This window comes from Cryptotermes secundus, unplaced genomic scaffold, assembly GCF_002891405.2.
Source record: "Cryptotermes secundus unplaced genomic scaffold, Csec_1.0 scaffold250, whole genome shotgun sequence".
Classification (NCBI taxonomy): domain Eukaryota; kingdom Metazoa; phylum Arthropoda; class Insecta; order Blattodea; family Kalotermitidae; genus Cryptotermes; species Cryptotermes secundus.
The window spans coordinates 555895-573680 of record NW_019738873.1 but is presented as its reverse complement, the minus strand read 5'-3'; the positions used below and the strand labels follow the sequence as shown (position 1 = coordinate 573680).

General features: G+C 38.1%; 1 protein-coding gene across 2 annotated transcripts in view; it reads left to right on the top strand.

The window, feature by feature from the left end:
- LOC111871129 overlaps window positions 1-17786 on the top strand; it is a 60648-nt gene that overhangs the window by 40158 nt on the left and 2704 nt on the right. Inside the window, exons 3-8 of one of the 2 annotated variants that reach the window (XM_023863978.2) lie at window positions 3050-3355; window positions 4608-4913; window positions 6764-7072; window positions 9466-9774; window positions 10025-10333; window positions 16334-16475. In XM_023863978.2, the coding sequence (XP_023719746.1) occupies window positions 3050-3355; window positions 4608-4913; window positions 6764-7072; window positions 9466-9774; window positions 10025-10333; window positions 16334-16475 (1681 nt within the window). The remainder of the gene's footprint in view (window positions 1-3049; window positions 3356-4607; window positions 4914-6763; window positions 7073-9465; window positions 9775-10024; window positions 10334-16333; window positions 16476-17786) is intronic. The other variant, XM_023863980.2, reaches the window with a different exon arrangement.

The window sequence follows — 17786 nt, the reverse complement described above, 5'->3', positions numbered from 1 at the left end:
GGTCAGGTAATTTGCTGCTGGCCTTTGCCAGCACAGTCATTCTTGGTCCCAGACCCTGTGAGACTTATGACCATGTTGGTCTAGAGAAACTTGATGTTGGAAAGTTTCATATTTTTAAATTTGAAGTACTTTAACAAGACAAGCTTTGAATTTCACCTTTTATTAAGACTGCAGTACTATAAGACAAGACACGAAAGAAAGTTACGTGTCCTACAATCACATCTCGCAATGAGGCAGAAAGGGGTCCATTGCATGAGTATAAAAATATTTAACAGTCTGTCTGATTATTTAACTGATTTAGTACATGATAAAGAACAGTTTATAAAAGAAATAAGGGATATCCTAATACATAATCCATCATATACTGTTGATGAATTTTTGCTCCTCTGTCGGGATCAACAGCTAAGGAATAGAAGGGGAGTGCATGCTGACTGAAGGATGTCCCACAGTAGGCATCAGTATACACATTAAGTGTAAATATATTCTGTATTTTATGTATTTATTTAGCTGCACGTTGTTTGCATTTATGTTTGTTTGTTATTGTGATATGGCATGTTGGAATTGTAAAGATGTACTGCTGTTTGTAAAGCTTGTGACATGTTTCATATTCAGTGCAGATTGCACTTATGAATATCTTTAAACGCAGATGTATGTATGTATGTGAGATGTGTGTCTGCTATATAGACTACAAGAAGCCAATTAATGGCCAGGTGCAGGGAGGGTAATGTGGATTAGTAACTACATCCTAAAACTGTACAAAAATAATTTTTAAGTTCTGTGCACAATTAAAGGTATGTATTATATCTGAATTGTGTCCATCTTAAATTGTACATGATTATTACTAGGACTCTAAAATATGATGATCAGTATATGCAGTTAAGTCAGTGTTATGTGACTTATATGTGGAAATGCAGTAGTCCTGCAGGAAAAATGAATACTCTTCTGCACAAAAAAGAAAGAAAGAAGGGTTTCATGACAATATTTTGAGTTACATTTCCCTCTGTATGCATGAAGAAAGTAAGGTTATGTCCATTTCGTATCAGTGGCAATAAGTTCACGGGAATGCTGATGGAAACAACACATCTCTGCTTGCATGTATGATGACTGCAGAATCTGATAACGCACGGCATGGCACATCATACCTGCGTGTCAATAAACCGCATGAGAGCAGGTCACTCCAGTCTCAAAGCCATCTTGACTAGAATTAACATTGTGACTATGGAACAGTGTGAATGTGATACAGGCTGCAAACTGAGGAACATATCTTCCGGGATTGTAGACTGTGTGAGGACCAAAGGACAACAGTGATTGATGTTTCATCTGAGAACAGCAACAAAGAAAACCCAAAGTCAGTTACAGAGCTCTTAAGGCTAGAGGAAAAAATATCCATGACACGCATCTCTTACTTCATAAACAGAATTCTTAGATTTATTTAAAAAGAAAAAGAATTATATGTACAAAATATTAAAGAGTATATTGTTAGATTTAATTCAGATCAATTTAATTCGTGTTTATTTACATTCACACTTAACACCACAGAGGTCAATTACAAAGTTAATATGAGTACACAGAAATACAGAAAAATAATTAAAGAACAAGATACAAAATGTGACAGTCTATATAATGGCAATAAATTAATAATAATTCTAAGAAAAATTAGAGTTAGCATTAACAGGTAAGAAAAATAAAATAAGTACATTTCCAATGGTTATGCCATTATGTGATGAGAAGGGCTAATACACGTACAAACACACATCAAAGTTAATAATAATAACAACAACAACAACAATAACTCAATTAATTCTTACTTATTTGTGTGCTAATTTAAGAGATGTATTAAAAAATACAGGGTGACCACTGTGAGAGAATAAGATGTCTATAAGCATGTGCTACAGAGGGCCAGATGGGCTTTGCCTAGAACATTTTTGTATATACATTTATTTTTTTTTTCAAAATAATAGAAATATAAAAGGCAACTGGTTTGGGTGGGCATTGCCTATGCCCTTTTTACATATACATTTATTCATTTCAGAATAAAAAAATATAAAGACAACTCTTTTACCAGGACTTTTCAAGCTTATAAGCTTATGTTATATAAGCCTTATAGCCTGTGAAAACCGTTAAATAGTGATTTCAGTGCCCTTCAAGAGCTACAGCGTTTCATATATCACAGTGTACTAAGCGAAGTATGGTCAGTTATGACGCTGATAAATGAAATTATTTGCCATTGAAATTTCAATGGGCTTTATGCTAATATCGTAATAAATTGACTTTCTTCAGTGCAATAGTCCAACAGGTATTAAAGTGGTGTGTATTATTTTTTCAGGTTATAAATTACAGACACCATTTTCTGTTGCCAAACTAAGGGAAGAGTAATGTGGACAGTTATTTCAATAGGCATGAGACAGGTTAAATTAAGACAAACTAAATCTGTATGGTCGATTTGGCCTTTTGTTGGCAGGTTTATATTTCATTTGATTATGGTGAAAATGGCTGTTGAATGCATAATCACATGTTAGTAGGCAAAGACCTTTACAAAAATTTACTCTTTTTCAGAGATCTAATAACTGTTGTTATCATATCCTTCGCATTGTCATTGCCCTCCAACTTACAGCCCCATCTGTTCAACTTTCTCACAGTAGACCTTGTGGCTGTTTTTATCGAAACACAGTCTCAGTCAGCGGTTCTCGCCAGGTCAAAGAAAACTAAAACCTACACCAGAAAGTTCTGCAAACTCTAAAGTTCAAACAAGCATGTAAACCTGCAGGAAGGTCCTAGTTGAGGAGACTATAATAAGCCATAATTTAAATAACACAAAATTCTAAAAGAAAAATCTTAACCACAGTTTCCACATGGTCTTCTTGTTTGTTCAGAAGTTAATTTGTCAGTACAAAGGCATAGAGAGATGTACAAAATTGATGATCTCATAACTATTCCTCTGTATAAAAGAAGGAAAATGGCCTTGCAAGCAGGATGCATGAGTCAGTAACAGTTTATATCTTGATTTATATCATACACTGCCTCTTTTATTCTTCTATTTATTTTTCAGTTGATTTTTCTGAGGTAATAAAGGATACCGTTCTGGAAGTTGGTCAACAGCTGCTTCTGACTTGTAAAACGGCTCAAAAAGTGAAGGATTGTCAGTGGACATGGAGGGGGCTGACAGCAAACAATGAGACAGAGCTGACAGTCAAGACATTTCCGGCATTTGGGAATGATAGTCGAGACTGTAGCATTCGTTTAAGCAGTGTGCTAATTGAACAGGCGGGTTTCTGGACTTGCGGTGCTCGTAATTCTGAATTTAACTTCACAAGAGCTCAGCCAACAAAACTTACTGTCCAGCACCCACAGGAAGGTGAATTGAAATTAAATAGCTTACATATTGAGATTGAGCGAGTTTAAAATTGTGGCAAATAAAATTGGTACTTGGGGAAGTACATGCTTGCCTTATCATACACTGATAAGTTTCATATTTTTTTTAAAAAGTAAGAATCTTTTAGTGTATTAAATAAAAGTGCCGGTATGAAGTGTTTATCTTTAACTTTTACAACTCTAATTTAACATGTTAGTGCTACCCAGTGGTAAACTGCACAGCCTGTAATTCTTGTGTCAAGGTCTCTTTATCATTTGGCCACTGCATGTGTTGAAAATGTGTGTCCACTAGAAACATGCAAGCCTCTGTTTGCATGGCTTTGATGCCACGAATTAATTTTTGATAGCCATAGTGAAAATGGATGAGGAAATTCAGTGTGCCTTCATGAATTAACAAGAACCAGTGACAGTGTTTATAATTTGTAGAAGGTATGTGGTATGTCCTTTGGGCACAGAAATCTGAACTTTTAAAATGTTGTAGAGTTCAGGGTTACCTTCCAACATTTTTATCTGCATGCCTTATCTAGCCTGAGAAATGGTCTTATAGGTAATGAATTAATAGTAAAATTCCTTTCTGCTGGGCTGTATACTCTGAATCAGCAGTTTTTTCTAAAAACATATTTGCTGGTACTGTAACACTGTGTAGAGCCTGAGGTCATTATGTGTAATGCAGTGTTAGATATGCAACTTTTGACAAGTTTACTGGTATGCAGCAGTTGTGTACCAGCATGCATATTGGCTGAGAAAGGCTTTGCTATGAGTAGAATTGTCTATGCTAAGAAAATGAAGAGAAGACATATGTAACTGAAAAATATAGTGTAAATGAATCTTATATTATTTTTATCTGACACACAGAATATTCCCACTTTTGTATGGATCATAGATTTATCAGTTATGTGTGTTACCTCAATGGGAACTATGAGAAAGGGTTTGATGTCCATATTTCAAACAGGCCACAGAATACAAAGGAAGCCATGAAACAGACTCTGTAAATATGTACTGGAAAGGGTAGGAAGGCCATGATAATTTGGTTCAAAGTATTCAACTTAGAAGCCTTCAACAAAATCAAGAATCAGCGAAAAATATAAACATATAATAATTACATAATTGTGTAATCTGTGATATGCATACATACATTTTGGAATGTACTATGTCCCTGTAAACCAAACGACTAATTCTAAAGATATCTCAGCTGTGCTACATAAATACTTTTAAACTATTTATCTTCGTTTCAGAAGTTGAATTTTCAGAGCTGGCATATGATACTGAAGTGAGCGTTGGTAAGCCACTTGTACTTACCTGCAAGACAGTGAAGCCTGTGGAGGAATGTCAGTGGACTTGGAAGTCAACACCATCAACTAACAAGGCCACAGGAGTAGTAATGAAGCAGTTCCCATCATTTGGAAATGAGAGCAGAGACTGCAGCATCCGTTTTGACAGTGTGGTGAGTGAACAAGAAGGAATCTGGACATGTGCTGCTCGCTTCAAGTGGCAAAATTATTTCACTGCTGCACATCCTGTACAACTATCCATCTTTACAGGTAATTTATGAACATCAGTGACATTCGTAAAGGTGAGGATAGAGATATCTTTGTTCTTAATTTTGACTTCTAAAGCACATTTTTAACCTTAGCTACCAGATAGATATGAATGGTCAGCTTTATTCTCAGCCTGAAATTATTGAAAAGGATTTTCAATGGTGGAAATGAAATCAACTTTTTTTGTAAGATATCTGTTGTGGGAACAGTTACCACTGTGATATTATGTGTTTTATTTTGCCATTACTGTGTCATTTACATTTTCCATATAAAACTAATTATCATAGTAAATGTTGTTCAGTGTTACATAATTTCAGCTGTTGATAAAGTGTTATAAAGTAAGTGTATAACAGTTTTATTAGTGTGAGACAAAATAGATATCTAATATTTGTAGTCTCAGTATTGTTGACATGAAGAACAAGTTGGGCCTTTTAAAAATTATGGATGCAACAGGAGGGGGGGGGAACTAAAATTGCATAGAATAGGATCAAGTGGTGGGCTCCAGTAATGATGGAGATGAACATTTGAATTCTTGGTAAGGTAAAGAAAAAAAAAGTGACATCCCTGGTAGAAGTAAAAAAGTGAAACTTTCCTTGTAACAGGGAGTGGGAGCCCATAGTGTTGTGAGATGTAGAGGCTCACACATTTTTCTAGACGGTTCACAGATGGAAGTGAGGTTGTCAGACTTATGCACCAGCCTCCCTTTAACCCCAGGAAGATTCCTGGTACTCATTTCTGTTAGAGGCTAAGTTGACCCCAGGGATGTAGTGTGGCTGGAAGGATTAGATCAATTGAAAAATCCAGTAACCTCATCAGGAATCGAATCCGTGACTTTCTGGCTTGTAGCATAGTGCCTCAACAAACTATGGTACTGCATGCCCTTAACTAACTGAGCACTATGCCGTAAAGACACGTGGGGGAGTGGATATATAGATCAACATATTTTTTACCTTAGCACTAATTGAAGATGGGTGGTCAGCTTCACGCTGTAGCTGCTTTAACTTCTGGGGAAGGAACCCTGAAGGCTGGGTGAGCCCCAGAACCAGTCTGGATGACATGGAGAGGCGTAAAATCTTGACCTTACTGGAACTTGAACTCCAGTTATTCCGCTGTCCTACCCATAGTGAGTCACTATGCCAACTGTGATATCCCAGGTAGATGATCTCTTGGGAAGTAGAATAAATAATGCACCCTGAGGAAGATTCTTTTTTTTGTGAAATTAATTAAAAGTTATAATGTATTCATTTGGGCTGATTTTAAGATTTCCCATACTGGGAAGTTTTTGGCTTCAGTAATTTTTAGCCTTCTTTGCCTATCTTAAAAAAATAGGAGGAGGGCTTGTGAGATCACCTTGCTCTCTGTGTGTCTATGTATCCCCTTTAGCTCCTGAAAGCTGGAATATTGGAGCCAGAAGAGGCAGCTATTACAGTGTCATGCAAACTTATATGTGACATTTGACATGACACTTGAAAACCAGAATAGTGCAGCCAGAGAAGCGCCATGGAGACAGCCGTTGCTAGGCAACAGCTTATTCAGTAGGTTTTCTAACTTTAAGGTTCTTGTGAGCTGTGACTGACTACTAACAACAAATCTGAGCATGGTTGTCCTCTCTATATAACCTTGAATAATATCATAGAGAAAACATGGCCTCCAACTCTTCCTCTATTGTTAGCCTACCTTCCCTCTTTGTCTGCATATCTCCAAACTGATGAGCAGAAATTAAGTTTATTTTGACATATTCACAGTCCATTAAATGAGGGCTATCACCAATAGTGCTAAATTATGGTAGATTTTAACCTGGCATTTCCTATCTTGTGCTTAAATTCATTCCAAATGATATTGGTTCTGGCTAGGAGTGGCATTTGTGCAGCTCTCCCAGGACATTCAGATTGCTATCGGAGAGCCCGTATTACTGCGCTGTGTAACGAACACAGCAGTGGAGCTCTGTCAGTGGTCGTGGCAGCCACTTAACAGGGCCAATGAGACTGCCGTTGTGGTTAAACAGTTCCCGGCTTTTGGTGAAGATGGACGTGACTGCAGTGTGCGATTCAAGAGTGTTCTGGAAGAACAAGAAGGCATCTGGATCTGTGCTGTGCGTTTGTATACACATTCTGCTTTCACTACAGCCTCTCCCCCAGCTACGCTGACGTTGCTTCCTGCAGGTTAGTTACATTTTCAGGTATGTGGGGATGTCTGAAGTGGAGGACAACCTTACATTTTATAACGCAATTAAAGGGTATATACTGTATATATATATATATATACGAGTATATATATATATATATATATTACCCCCCCACAATAGACTACAGAGAGGTAAACAGAGAACTTAGAGATGTATTTGTGCTTAATTAAGAACCATAGCATGAAGACTTATAGAGTAGTATAGGTTTTTTTATCTCCTCTTGCTCCCACTTTGGAGCATAGGGCTGATTTCTCAGTTTCATGATCATTTTACAGATGGTAGGACTCCTTGGATGGGTGATCAGCTCATCACAAGGACTCTACTTAAACACAGGACAATACAAACACAGAATAAACACATACACACACCAAACATCCATGCCTTCTGTGGGATTTGAACCCACGATCCTGGCTTCCAAGTGAGCGATAACAATATGTGCCTTAGACTGCTCGGCTACTGTGACTGGCAGTGTAGGTTTAGTTCCATAGACTCTTATCCTTGGATCTAGAGGTAGGTGAATTCTCACTTCATCCTCCACCTGCATGACTCTTGGAGAAACTGCCCACAGTACCCAGTGGAAAGAAGGCTAGGTGGGCACCATAGCTAGTCTGGTAGTGATGATGAACACAAAAGCCCCTGTCTTTGCTAGGAATTGAGCTCCAGTCATCAAACCTATTCAGTATACTCATTAGAGAAGCCATGTCATCAGTCAGGCAAGTAGTTGCTAGCTCCTAGACCCAGTGAACCAGGTTCAATCCTAGGGCATTCCATATGTGATCTGCGGTGGGCAAAATGGCAAAGGAACACTTTTCTTTCTCGCAGTACTTCAGTTTTCTCTGCCAGTTGTCTACCCAGCAGTGCTACATGCTCTGTTTGGGTATGTATATTTGGGCCTATTGTGACAGTACCTTAGGGCTTGGACCCATTCCACTCTAAGAATAAAAAAGTAATTTTGATCACAGAAGGGGTCAATAAACAAACTGATTTTGAAGAACATATGGCTCTTGGAAAAATTATGTGTACAGTGTTTCCACCATGTCAAACGCTGGGGTTGTGTTAGTTCAACAACTCAACAGAACTCTGCCAAAGAGCGCACAATTACCACAACTGGGTGGCCTGGGTCTCATTCTGAAGTATCTCATCAGTGAAAGTTTGTCTTTTTCATATTAGTACATACACTTTTCCAAAATCTAACCACAAAATTACCCTAAAAGCATTTGATATTATAGAATCTCACTTTCATGTTCAGTAAGTTTATTTAAGAGTACAATGAAGGGCGGCAGTGCCTGTTGATACTGTAGCAGCTTTCAGATTTCCAGGAATATTCCTTCAGCATGTTTTTTCATCAGTACTATGTGACATACTACTCACAAAACCTTCAGTGGTTAAAAGGACAAATTTGATTTGATTTTGAACTGACTGTGTATAATGCACATTCTTATTATGTTGAATGCACCTCTATTACAGTTATACATAATTACTGTAAATTATCGCAGTCATTTTTACAACTGTAAAACAGCTTTTAATGTTACAAAAAAGTTGGCTGTTAATTGGCTATGAAATATTGTTTAGAATGCCATTTGTCAGGGATAGGCAGCCACTTACTTAAACTTATAAATGCATTCTTCATCTTCTTATATATATTTTTTCAAATTATAAAATATTATTCTTCCAGATGGCTGTCTTCTGTTAAGAAAGAATCTGAGATATGGCTGTACTGATGATGGTGTGTTGCAGTCTTGAATCCTTCTCTTTTTCCAGTGTATTTACCATTGATCTGTAGGCCTATAGGACATGCGTGAATACAACTGCTACAACTGAGAAAGACTGCAGCTTCATGAATACAAAATCATATGGAAAATATCTACTTGTAAATAATTTTAAATAAAATTGAGATGGTGGCTGTATTCATAATATAATTAACTCACATGATCTATACAGCTTATGTAGCACTAAGATTACAGTATTGTGGGATACCACATAGCCTTGTAGGTAGGTATCAGTGTTTCAGAGAATATTCTTGCTTTCATCTTCAGAATAGAACAAAATTTCTCACACTGAATTATTAAGATAGTTGAAACAAGAGGGTTATATTGGACGGAACAAATGAGAGAAACAAGAAATGCATACATAATTTGTCGGAAATTTTTTTTGAAAGATATCAGTTAGAAGGCAGAAATGTAAGAATGACGTTAAAAATGTATTTTGAGATTTTGTTGTGAATTAAACTACCGAATTATGTTTTCTTGGTCTCAATTTGTATGTAAAATTTTATGTGGAGAGTGCAATTATGCATGTGCGCATACCCTGAGGCATGAAGCAAAGAGGTGTATACTGTAATTAGGAGATATGAACTGTTTTGAATTTCAGTGCGAGTAAAATTCTTAGAGCGGCCAGAAGATGTGAACGTGGCAGTTGGAGACTCAGCTCTACTGCGTTGTGTTGCTACAACAGCCGTGAATGACTGTCGGTGGACTTGGCGGCCCTTTACTGAGCCCAACAAAACAGAAGTGGTAGTGAAACAGTTTCCTGCATTTGGCAACTACAGCCGAGATTGCAGTGTACGCTTCCGTAGTGTGCTGAAAGAGCAAGAGGGTCTTTGGGGATGCACTGTAACAGGTCCACCAAATTTTACCTTGCTGGCAGCTCCTCCCGCAAAGCTTACTGTGTTTGTACCAGGTACACTTCTCTTATTTTATCCCTTATTTGATGGTTGTCTTGTAGAAATTTAAGTGAGGTGTGTTGGCAAAACATACATAATTATGTCACATAATTTAGTGACTAGACAGGTGTTTGGGTTGGTGATTGGATTTGGTGGTCTCTTACAACTCTTAACTACATGTAATTATAGCACTATTGTGAATTCACCCACTCTACATTTCAGTGTTTTGAATGGTTGTGTTTACTCTTCTGGTATTTTCTGTTGCAGTGCCAATAAAATTTGTAGAACTCTCTCAGGATATCCAGATGCCACCAGGTGGACCACTGACAATTCGCTGCAGAACAGCTTCTGAAGTGGAGGAATGCAAGTGGATATGGCATTCGCTGGATGAATCAAATTCAACAGAGGTTGTGGTTAAACATTTCCCAGCACTAGGGAACAACAGTAAAGATTGCAGCTTGCATTTCGACGTGGTGCTGTCCGAGCATGAGGGAAACTGGACTTGTGCTGCGAGAAATCCTGGGGAGACACATTTCACATCTGCGCCTCCTGCCCATCTCACCTTGCTCCAGCCAGGTACTAGCTCTATGAACCACAGAAGCACAAAAGGACCAACATAGGCTGCGTGAATTTACTTTAATATAAAACTTAAATGGCATTCCATATCAGGCACAATGAATCTTGTATCCATTTTCTGAAGCATGTGTTTTAAGTGTGTTTCTTCTTGGTGAAGGTTTCTTATCTGCTTGTCATTTTGTTAAAGGATTGTTACTTTCTTTTAGTTGTTTATTTCTAGACCTAGATGCATGCTATTTCTTTGTAATGTCCATTCAAAGTCAAAATGTTTTTTTTTTTTTGTAAACATAAGTTGGTATAATTTTTATGAACTCAGGGAAGTAAAGGCTTTCAATGAGTGTCTCAATAACTTAATTTTAAGTGTTTAGAAATATTAATGAAAAATTGGAGTTGAGATCTAGCTGTGTTTAGGTAAGAACTGTGTCAGTTAGAATTTCAATATTAAAATGATGCATTGATTTTAGTAAGAATTTGAACTGTAAAGATATAGCCACACAAAATACTCTGCTTAAAATTATCAGCTAAAATTAATAAAAAAAACTTTGCTACGCATCAATTTTTGTCCTTCAGGTCAAGATGTCATGTTAACAATTAATTGTGCGGGATCTTGGCAGTCTGGGGGGAGGCACTGCACTCCTTTTCAACGGCTCAGTAGAGTGATCCCTGGTCAGTTGAGTGAGAATTTTACTGTACATAGATTGAAACTTCCACCTTTAATAAGGATAGACAAAACCTTGAAGATGTAAGTACTCACACACAGGCACAGGCACACACCCGGGGGCATGCAGTGGTGTAGTTGGTTGAGGGGCTATGCTACAAGCCAGAAGGTCGCGGGTTTAAGTCCCGATGAGGTCATTGGATTTTTGCAACTGACCTAATCCTTCCAGCCGCACTATGGCCATAGGGTCGACTCAGCCTCTAGCAGAAATGAGTACCAGGAATTAATTAAATAATTTTCCTGGGGAAGTAAAGCGCGGCCGGCACATAAGGCTGACAACCTTACCACCATCTTTGAGCCAATTGTCTAGATAATGTAGGACCCTCAACGTCTAACATCCCTATGGGCCTTCACAGCCTGGTACAGGGATAGCTTTACTTCACTTACTTCCTGTTCTCCTGAATTGCAGAGAAAAGACAATACAATTTCACAGTGTTTTGGAAACAGTTAATGAAGCAGGGTTGGGCAGTACGTTTTTATGGTTTCAAGGTTATCTGTCCTTGACCTTTTGTAATTTCCATTTAACATTTCAGTTTCCATGATCAGTTGTGTGGCTTGTCACGGTAGCTGAGTGGTCTAAGGCATGTACTGTCTTCACTCACTCAGAAGCCAGGATCATGGGTTCGAATCCCACGCAAAGCATGGATGTTTGGTATGTGTATGTGTTTATTCTGTGTTTGTTTTGCCCTGTGTTTAGATAGAGACCTTATGAGGAGCTGATCACTTGTCAGAGGAATCCTACCATCTGCAAACATTATCATGAAACTGAAAAATCAGAGGCCAAGGCCCAAGGGGGTATAGAGCCAGCAAAAAAGAAAAAAGAGATCAGTTGTATGACATACAGGTTTCTGTAAGAAATGAGCACTTATGGGATAGTAATGGTTGTGTTGATCCAAAATACTTGGTAACTTTCCTGTGGTCAGGAATATGATAAAAACTGCAGAACACAGAAAAAACCACTGATGTTTATCTATATAGGGGCATGTGGTAGTGTAGTTGTTTAGGCACTATGTTACAAACCGGAAGATCACGGGATTGAATGCTGATAAGGTCATTAGATTTTCAATTGACCTAATCCTTCCAGCCACACTGTGCCCTGGGGTCAACTCAGCCTCTAACAGAAATGAGTACCAGGAATTTCCTGGGGGTAAAGGATGGCTGTCATGTAAGGTTTACAACCGCTCTGCCATCTATGAGTCGACTGTCTAGAAGATGTGGGAGCCTTGACCTCCCACACCCCTGTTGGCCTTCATGGCTTGTAACAGGGACACCTTTTTAGTCACCTGAATACTGTCTATATTTCTGCAACAGTCTCTGCAACTCTAATGTGAATGACTAAAACTTCACTCCTTTCGGGTTGTTTCTGCATAGCAAACAGGACTTCTGTTCTAAGCAATGAAGTGACCAATCAACCAGCTATCTCCAGGGCATTTTGAAAAACCTGAGAATCAGTCCATCCGCCAGATTATGAGGCTGTGTTCTGAAGTTTACTGATAACTGGTAGGTAACTGAACAATAATCCAGACTGCTTTGATGGAGCTCTTATTTATGAATGGAATTAAATATAATTTGATGAATTCTTACTGTTCAGAGTAGAATGTCACACAAATTATTAGTACAGTTTACAACCCTGGAATGGTAGATACAGCTAGAGGAGTCCTGAAGAAAATGTCGATGTTCCTGGTATCATCTGAAAGAACTGCTATAGACATTTCTATATCGTGCCTGAGGCTGTTGACCTCTTAAACACATCTGAATATTTTAATTAAAAATAAAATATTTAAAAATGAAAAGTGACCTGCAGATAAGTATATATAAAGGAATTGTTACATATAATTTTTTATGAATAAATAGTTTTAAGTTGAATTTGTCCATCAGCTGTTCCATTCCATTTGTTAGTTTTCAAAATCATTTTCCAGAAACAATCACGACCTATTTCAACATGAAAATTATGCATTATACAAGTAGTTAAATCACCACATAGTGGTGTAGATAATGGGTACTTGTTTTGGCCATTTGCAAGGATTGAATTTGGTTTGTTGAGTGAAGCTGATGAAGCTATTTCTGTTCTGGAGCTCTTGTTTAAGTTGCTGAAGCTACTTGCTAGTTGCCATATACTGTTATTTTCTTTTTAAGTATACGTATATTAGTCATAAGTATACTGTGCCATATTCAGTGACTCACCAATTATTAAGTGGCTAGCATATCCCATCTGTCAGACATTTTGTCATCAGCTCTTAATTTTTTAGGATAAGCTGCTGAAGAGACTAGGGTCAGTGGTGTGCAGTAAATGAAATAAAGCATTCATAGAAAAGCTATTTAAGAATGTATGAATTTCAACATAACAGATCAACTACTGATCAGATCTTTTGCATTCATCAGATGCTGGAGGAAAGATAGAAGTATAATGATACAGTGTGTCAGCTATTTGTAGACTTCAAGAAAACTCGTGATTCAGTTAGGAGGGAAGTATTGTGCAACATTCTCATACAGTTTGGGGTACCCATGGAACTAGTCAGGCTGATTAAAATGTGTTTAAACAAAACGTGAAGTCCATATAGGTAAGCTTTTTGCTCATAATTTTCCTATCCAGGACGGTCTTAAAGAAGGAGATGGTTTATCACCATTGCTTTTCAGTGCTTTAGATTATGCTATTAGGAAGGTCCAGGAAAACCAGGTGGGACTGAAATTAAATGGGACACATCAGCTGTTGGTCTGTGCTGATAATGTGAATCTGCTGGGTGATAATATAGATACCATAAAGAGAAACATTTAATTACTTACTCATGGAGCTGAGCCCTTCTGGAGGAGCCACCAGTTCTGCACTACTCAAGAATTTCCTACCATTTTATGGAACCCGAAGGTTCATCACCATGTTCCCAAGAGCCCTCCACTGGTCCCTATCCTGAACACACAAACTTTAATTGACGACAGTGAGGAAGTTCTTCTATAAGTAAACACAGAAAAAACTAAATATGTGTTTCTGTCTCATCACCAAAATGCAGGGAAAAATCATGACATAGAAACATGTGACAGATGGTTTGAAAATGTGGTATAGTTGAAACATTTGGGAACTACAATAACAAACCAAATTTCATTCAGGAGGAAATTAAGAGGAGATTGAATTTGGTTAATGCGTGCTACTCTTCAGTCCTAGTACCCATTGTCTTCTCATCTGCCATCTCGAAAGATAAAAATTAGAATATTCAAGACTATTATTTTGCCTTTTTTTCTATATGGGTGCGAAACTTGGTCTCTGACATTAAGGGAGGAACATAGACTGAGGGTGCTGAGAGAGATGAAGTGACAGGAGGTTGGAGAAAACTGCATAATGAGGAGCTTCATAACTTGTACTCTTCTCCAAGTATAATTAGAATGATCAAATGAAGGTAGATGAGATGTGCAGGGCATGTAGCACGAATGGGGGAGATCTGGTGGGCAGAGTGCCAAGAAGTATGGGAGATGAGTAGTGTGCATGGGCCATAGGCCTTTGGTGGAGGCCAAAGGAGCAGAAGTCTTAGTGGGAAGCCGGGACAGGAAGTTAGAAGCTTAGGGCTGATGAATGTCTGGAGTACACAAAGTTGGTGCCCTGATAAGGGCAGTGTGTATTGACCTATTTGGTCCTGCAGAGAATCCAGCTGTTGGATCCTCTGAGGGAGGCTTCCTACAATCTTTAAGGGAGCGGTTAAATTTTCCATGACTTAGACAGAAGGCATCCTCCAGCATCAGATGACTTACAACAGACTACACAGTGCTTTTTCCCAGAAGACAGTCCTCTTCATAACCACTGCTGTGAGAACCTCAGTTCCTACACAGCGTTATATCCCATAAGGCAGAACTCTTCAAAACCACCGGTGTGAGAACCTCAGACCCTTCACAGCGCTATATCCCATAAGGTAGAACTCTTCATAACCACTGCTGTGAGAACCTCAGATCCTACACGGCATTATATCCCATAAGGTAGAACTCTTCAAAACTACCGGTGTGAGGACCTCAGACCCTTCACAGCGCTATATCCAGAAGACAGAACTCTTCATAACCACCGCTGTGAGAACCTCAGATCCTACATGGCGCTATATCCCATAATGCAGAACTCTTCATAACCACTGCTGTGAGAACCTCACATCCTACACAGCGCTATATCCCATAAGGCAGAACTCTTCATAACCACTGCTGTGAGAACCTCAGATCCTACACAGCGCTATATCCCATAAGGTAGAACTCTTCAAAACCACCAGTGTGAGAACCTCACGTCCTACACAGCGCTATATCCCATAACGCAGAACTCTTCATAACCACTGCTGTGAGAACCTCACATCCTACACAGCGCTATATCCCATGAGGCAGAACTCTTCAAAACCACTGCTGTGAGGTCCTCAGATCCTACATAACTTACTTTGTCTGTAACTTGGTGGATCCTGATATTGAATGCCATTAATTCATGTCTTCCTTATGTGGATGTTTTACACTATTCTGTGACATAATATCTTATGTCGAAAGATGGCCATATTCCAAGTAAAGTAAAACCAAATGGTAATTCATCTCAGATGGAATAAAAAGCTTTATGATATTATGTTAAGATTAATTTATGGTTCCCATACAAAGGACATGTTGATTATGAACCACAGGAAGAACATGTTAATGAACTTTCATTAATTAATAAAACTGATGTGTGCAGTTACAAGAATCTTGTTTTAGCAGAATGTTTATCATGCGTTTACAAACAGACTGCCTGTGCGTTCATTTTACAGTACATATTTATCTTTCTGTGTAGCATTTACTTCTTATATGTTGGAAAATATTATCTCAGTATGCAGTTAACAGTTAATAAAGGGACTTCAGTCCTGTGTAAGATTAACAGTCAGATGAGCTCTTTGGATTGAAAGGTAAAAATTTCGCATATTAACATGGGTTGTAGGAACCATAAATTAATTTGAGAGTTAAATATGAATATATATTTAACTATAAATGAGACTAAATTATGTATGGTTCAAAGAACTGGAAACCAAAGAACAAAATAAAAATCATTTTAAATATAATTTGATTGCTTGTTTTCATCATTTAGAAATATTATTGTGCAGGAGCATGACTGAACCATGTGGTAAGGTGATGGTACTCTTTAGCACAACAATAGCAGCCTGTTATCAGCAGCACTGAAGTTCTGCTCTCAGGTATGCTCTTGCTTGCTCTTTTCTTCATCTTTCCCTTGTTGCATGATTGTATACAGGTATATACCTTTAAAAAAGTGTGTTTGTATTCAACCATGTCTCCATCTTTCCCAGAATCTGTTATGGTGGCGTTGTGGTCAGCCCCTGAACATAAAGTGAGCTTGGGATGCCGCCTCAGTGCTCCAAGGCCTACAGCAGTATGTCGCTGGCACCACCCACCACATGTATCTGTGACCACTGGAGACCAGCCACACAGGTCAAGAAAAAGTTGAATTAAACACTCTGTAAACGAATCTATTGAATGCTAATAGCCTTGAACAGAGATGAACAAAGAAAAGTTACCACTCAGCATTTGAGAATGTAGATTAGTTCTTAACTTATGTTTCAGTTGCACGTGCACCTATACCATGTAAATTGATAAGCTCCAAGTCATACATGTTCTTCATATATTTATCTTAAATTCATGTTGGAAAATGTCTTCAGAGTTTCGTAGTAACTTTGGATCCCTTGAAATAAAACAAGTACTGGGATTATGGAATATATGTCTGATAACATCATCAGTATGACAATTTTTAAATGATATTTTTAGATGAGAGTACATCAGTTTTGAGAATAAGAAGTGACTGTCATATGTTGAAGCATATGGGTATAATGAGTTTTTTTTTTTTGTTGAGTTCGGTCAGTTTGAAATATTACTTTCCTCTCCAAATTGGAATGTGATCAATAGTTAGATTCAAGTGAAATGAACTGGATTTTATTAAATGTCATATCTTGAAGAAATAAATGGACCTAACATCTAATAGATAATGTATACAGCATAATCTTTGTTTAATGCTTCTTGATTTAAGGTTTTCCTCCTTTTAGTGTTCAGTTTCCGTGACCCTAAGCCAGTAATCTCAGTGTTACATTTTCTCCTTTTAAGATTTTTCTTAAGTTTAGTTTTCAGATCCAGTCCTTCCCAGTGATACCTTAACTGGGTGACCTCAATGTGTAGAGACAGTAACTTTTCTTGTCTATTTCCTGTTCCCTGTCACAGACCAAACAAAGGATGCTCGAAGATAGATGTGCAATGTTTTTGCACCAGTTTTTTCCATTGGTTTTTGTATGTCTCCTCCTCTCTCTCTCTCTCTCTCTTGATTGCTGCTGGGATTAAGCTGCATGATAGTTCCTTCAGTGTGTAAGCCTATGAGTTGATGGTTAAGTTATTAATTAACCAACATTACTGAGAAATACTACTAATTAATTCAGGTTACATAAGGATTTGATGTGCAAACCTGCATGTGACTGGGATATATATCATAGTCTTTGATCAGTGATGTTGTGAATGTTGTTGCTGAGTAGGGTTTATTGGGGAATCTTATGGCAGCATCATAAAACAAAAACTCTTTATATGGTTAAGTAACTTGCTTAGTGATAGGCATGAAAGGTATCCATACGAAGGGGGACCCAAAAATAACCGGAAACGACCTGTTGCGTGCGCATGCTTTGTAGTTACGAGTTGTGCTGCTAGGTGGTGTTAGCTGGGGGTCTCCTGCGACTGTTAGTGAGCTGGCGTCAGTCTGAGTTA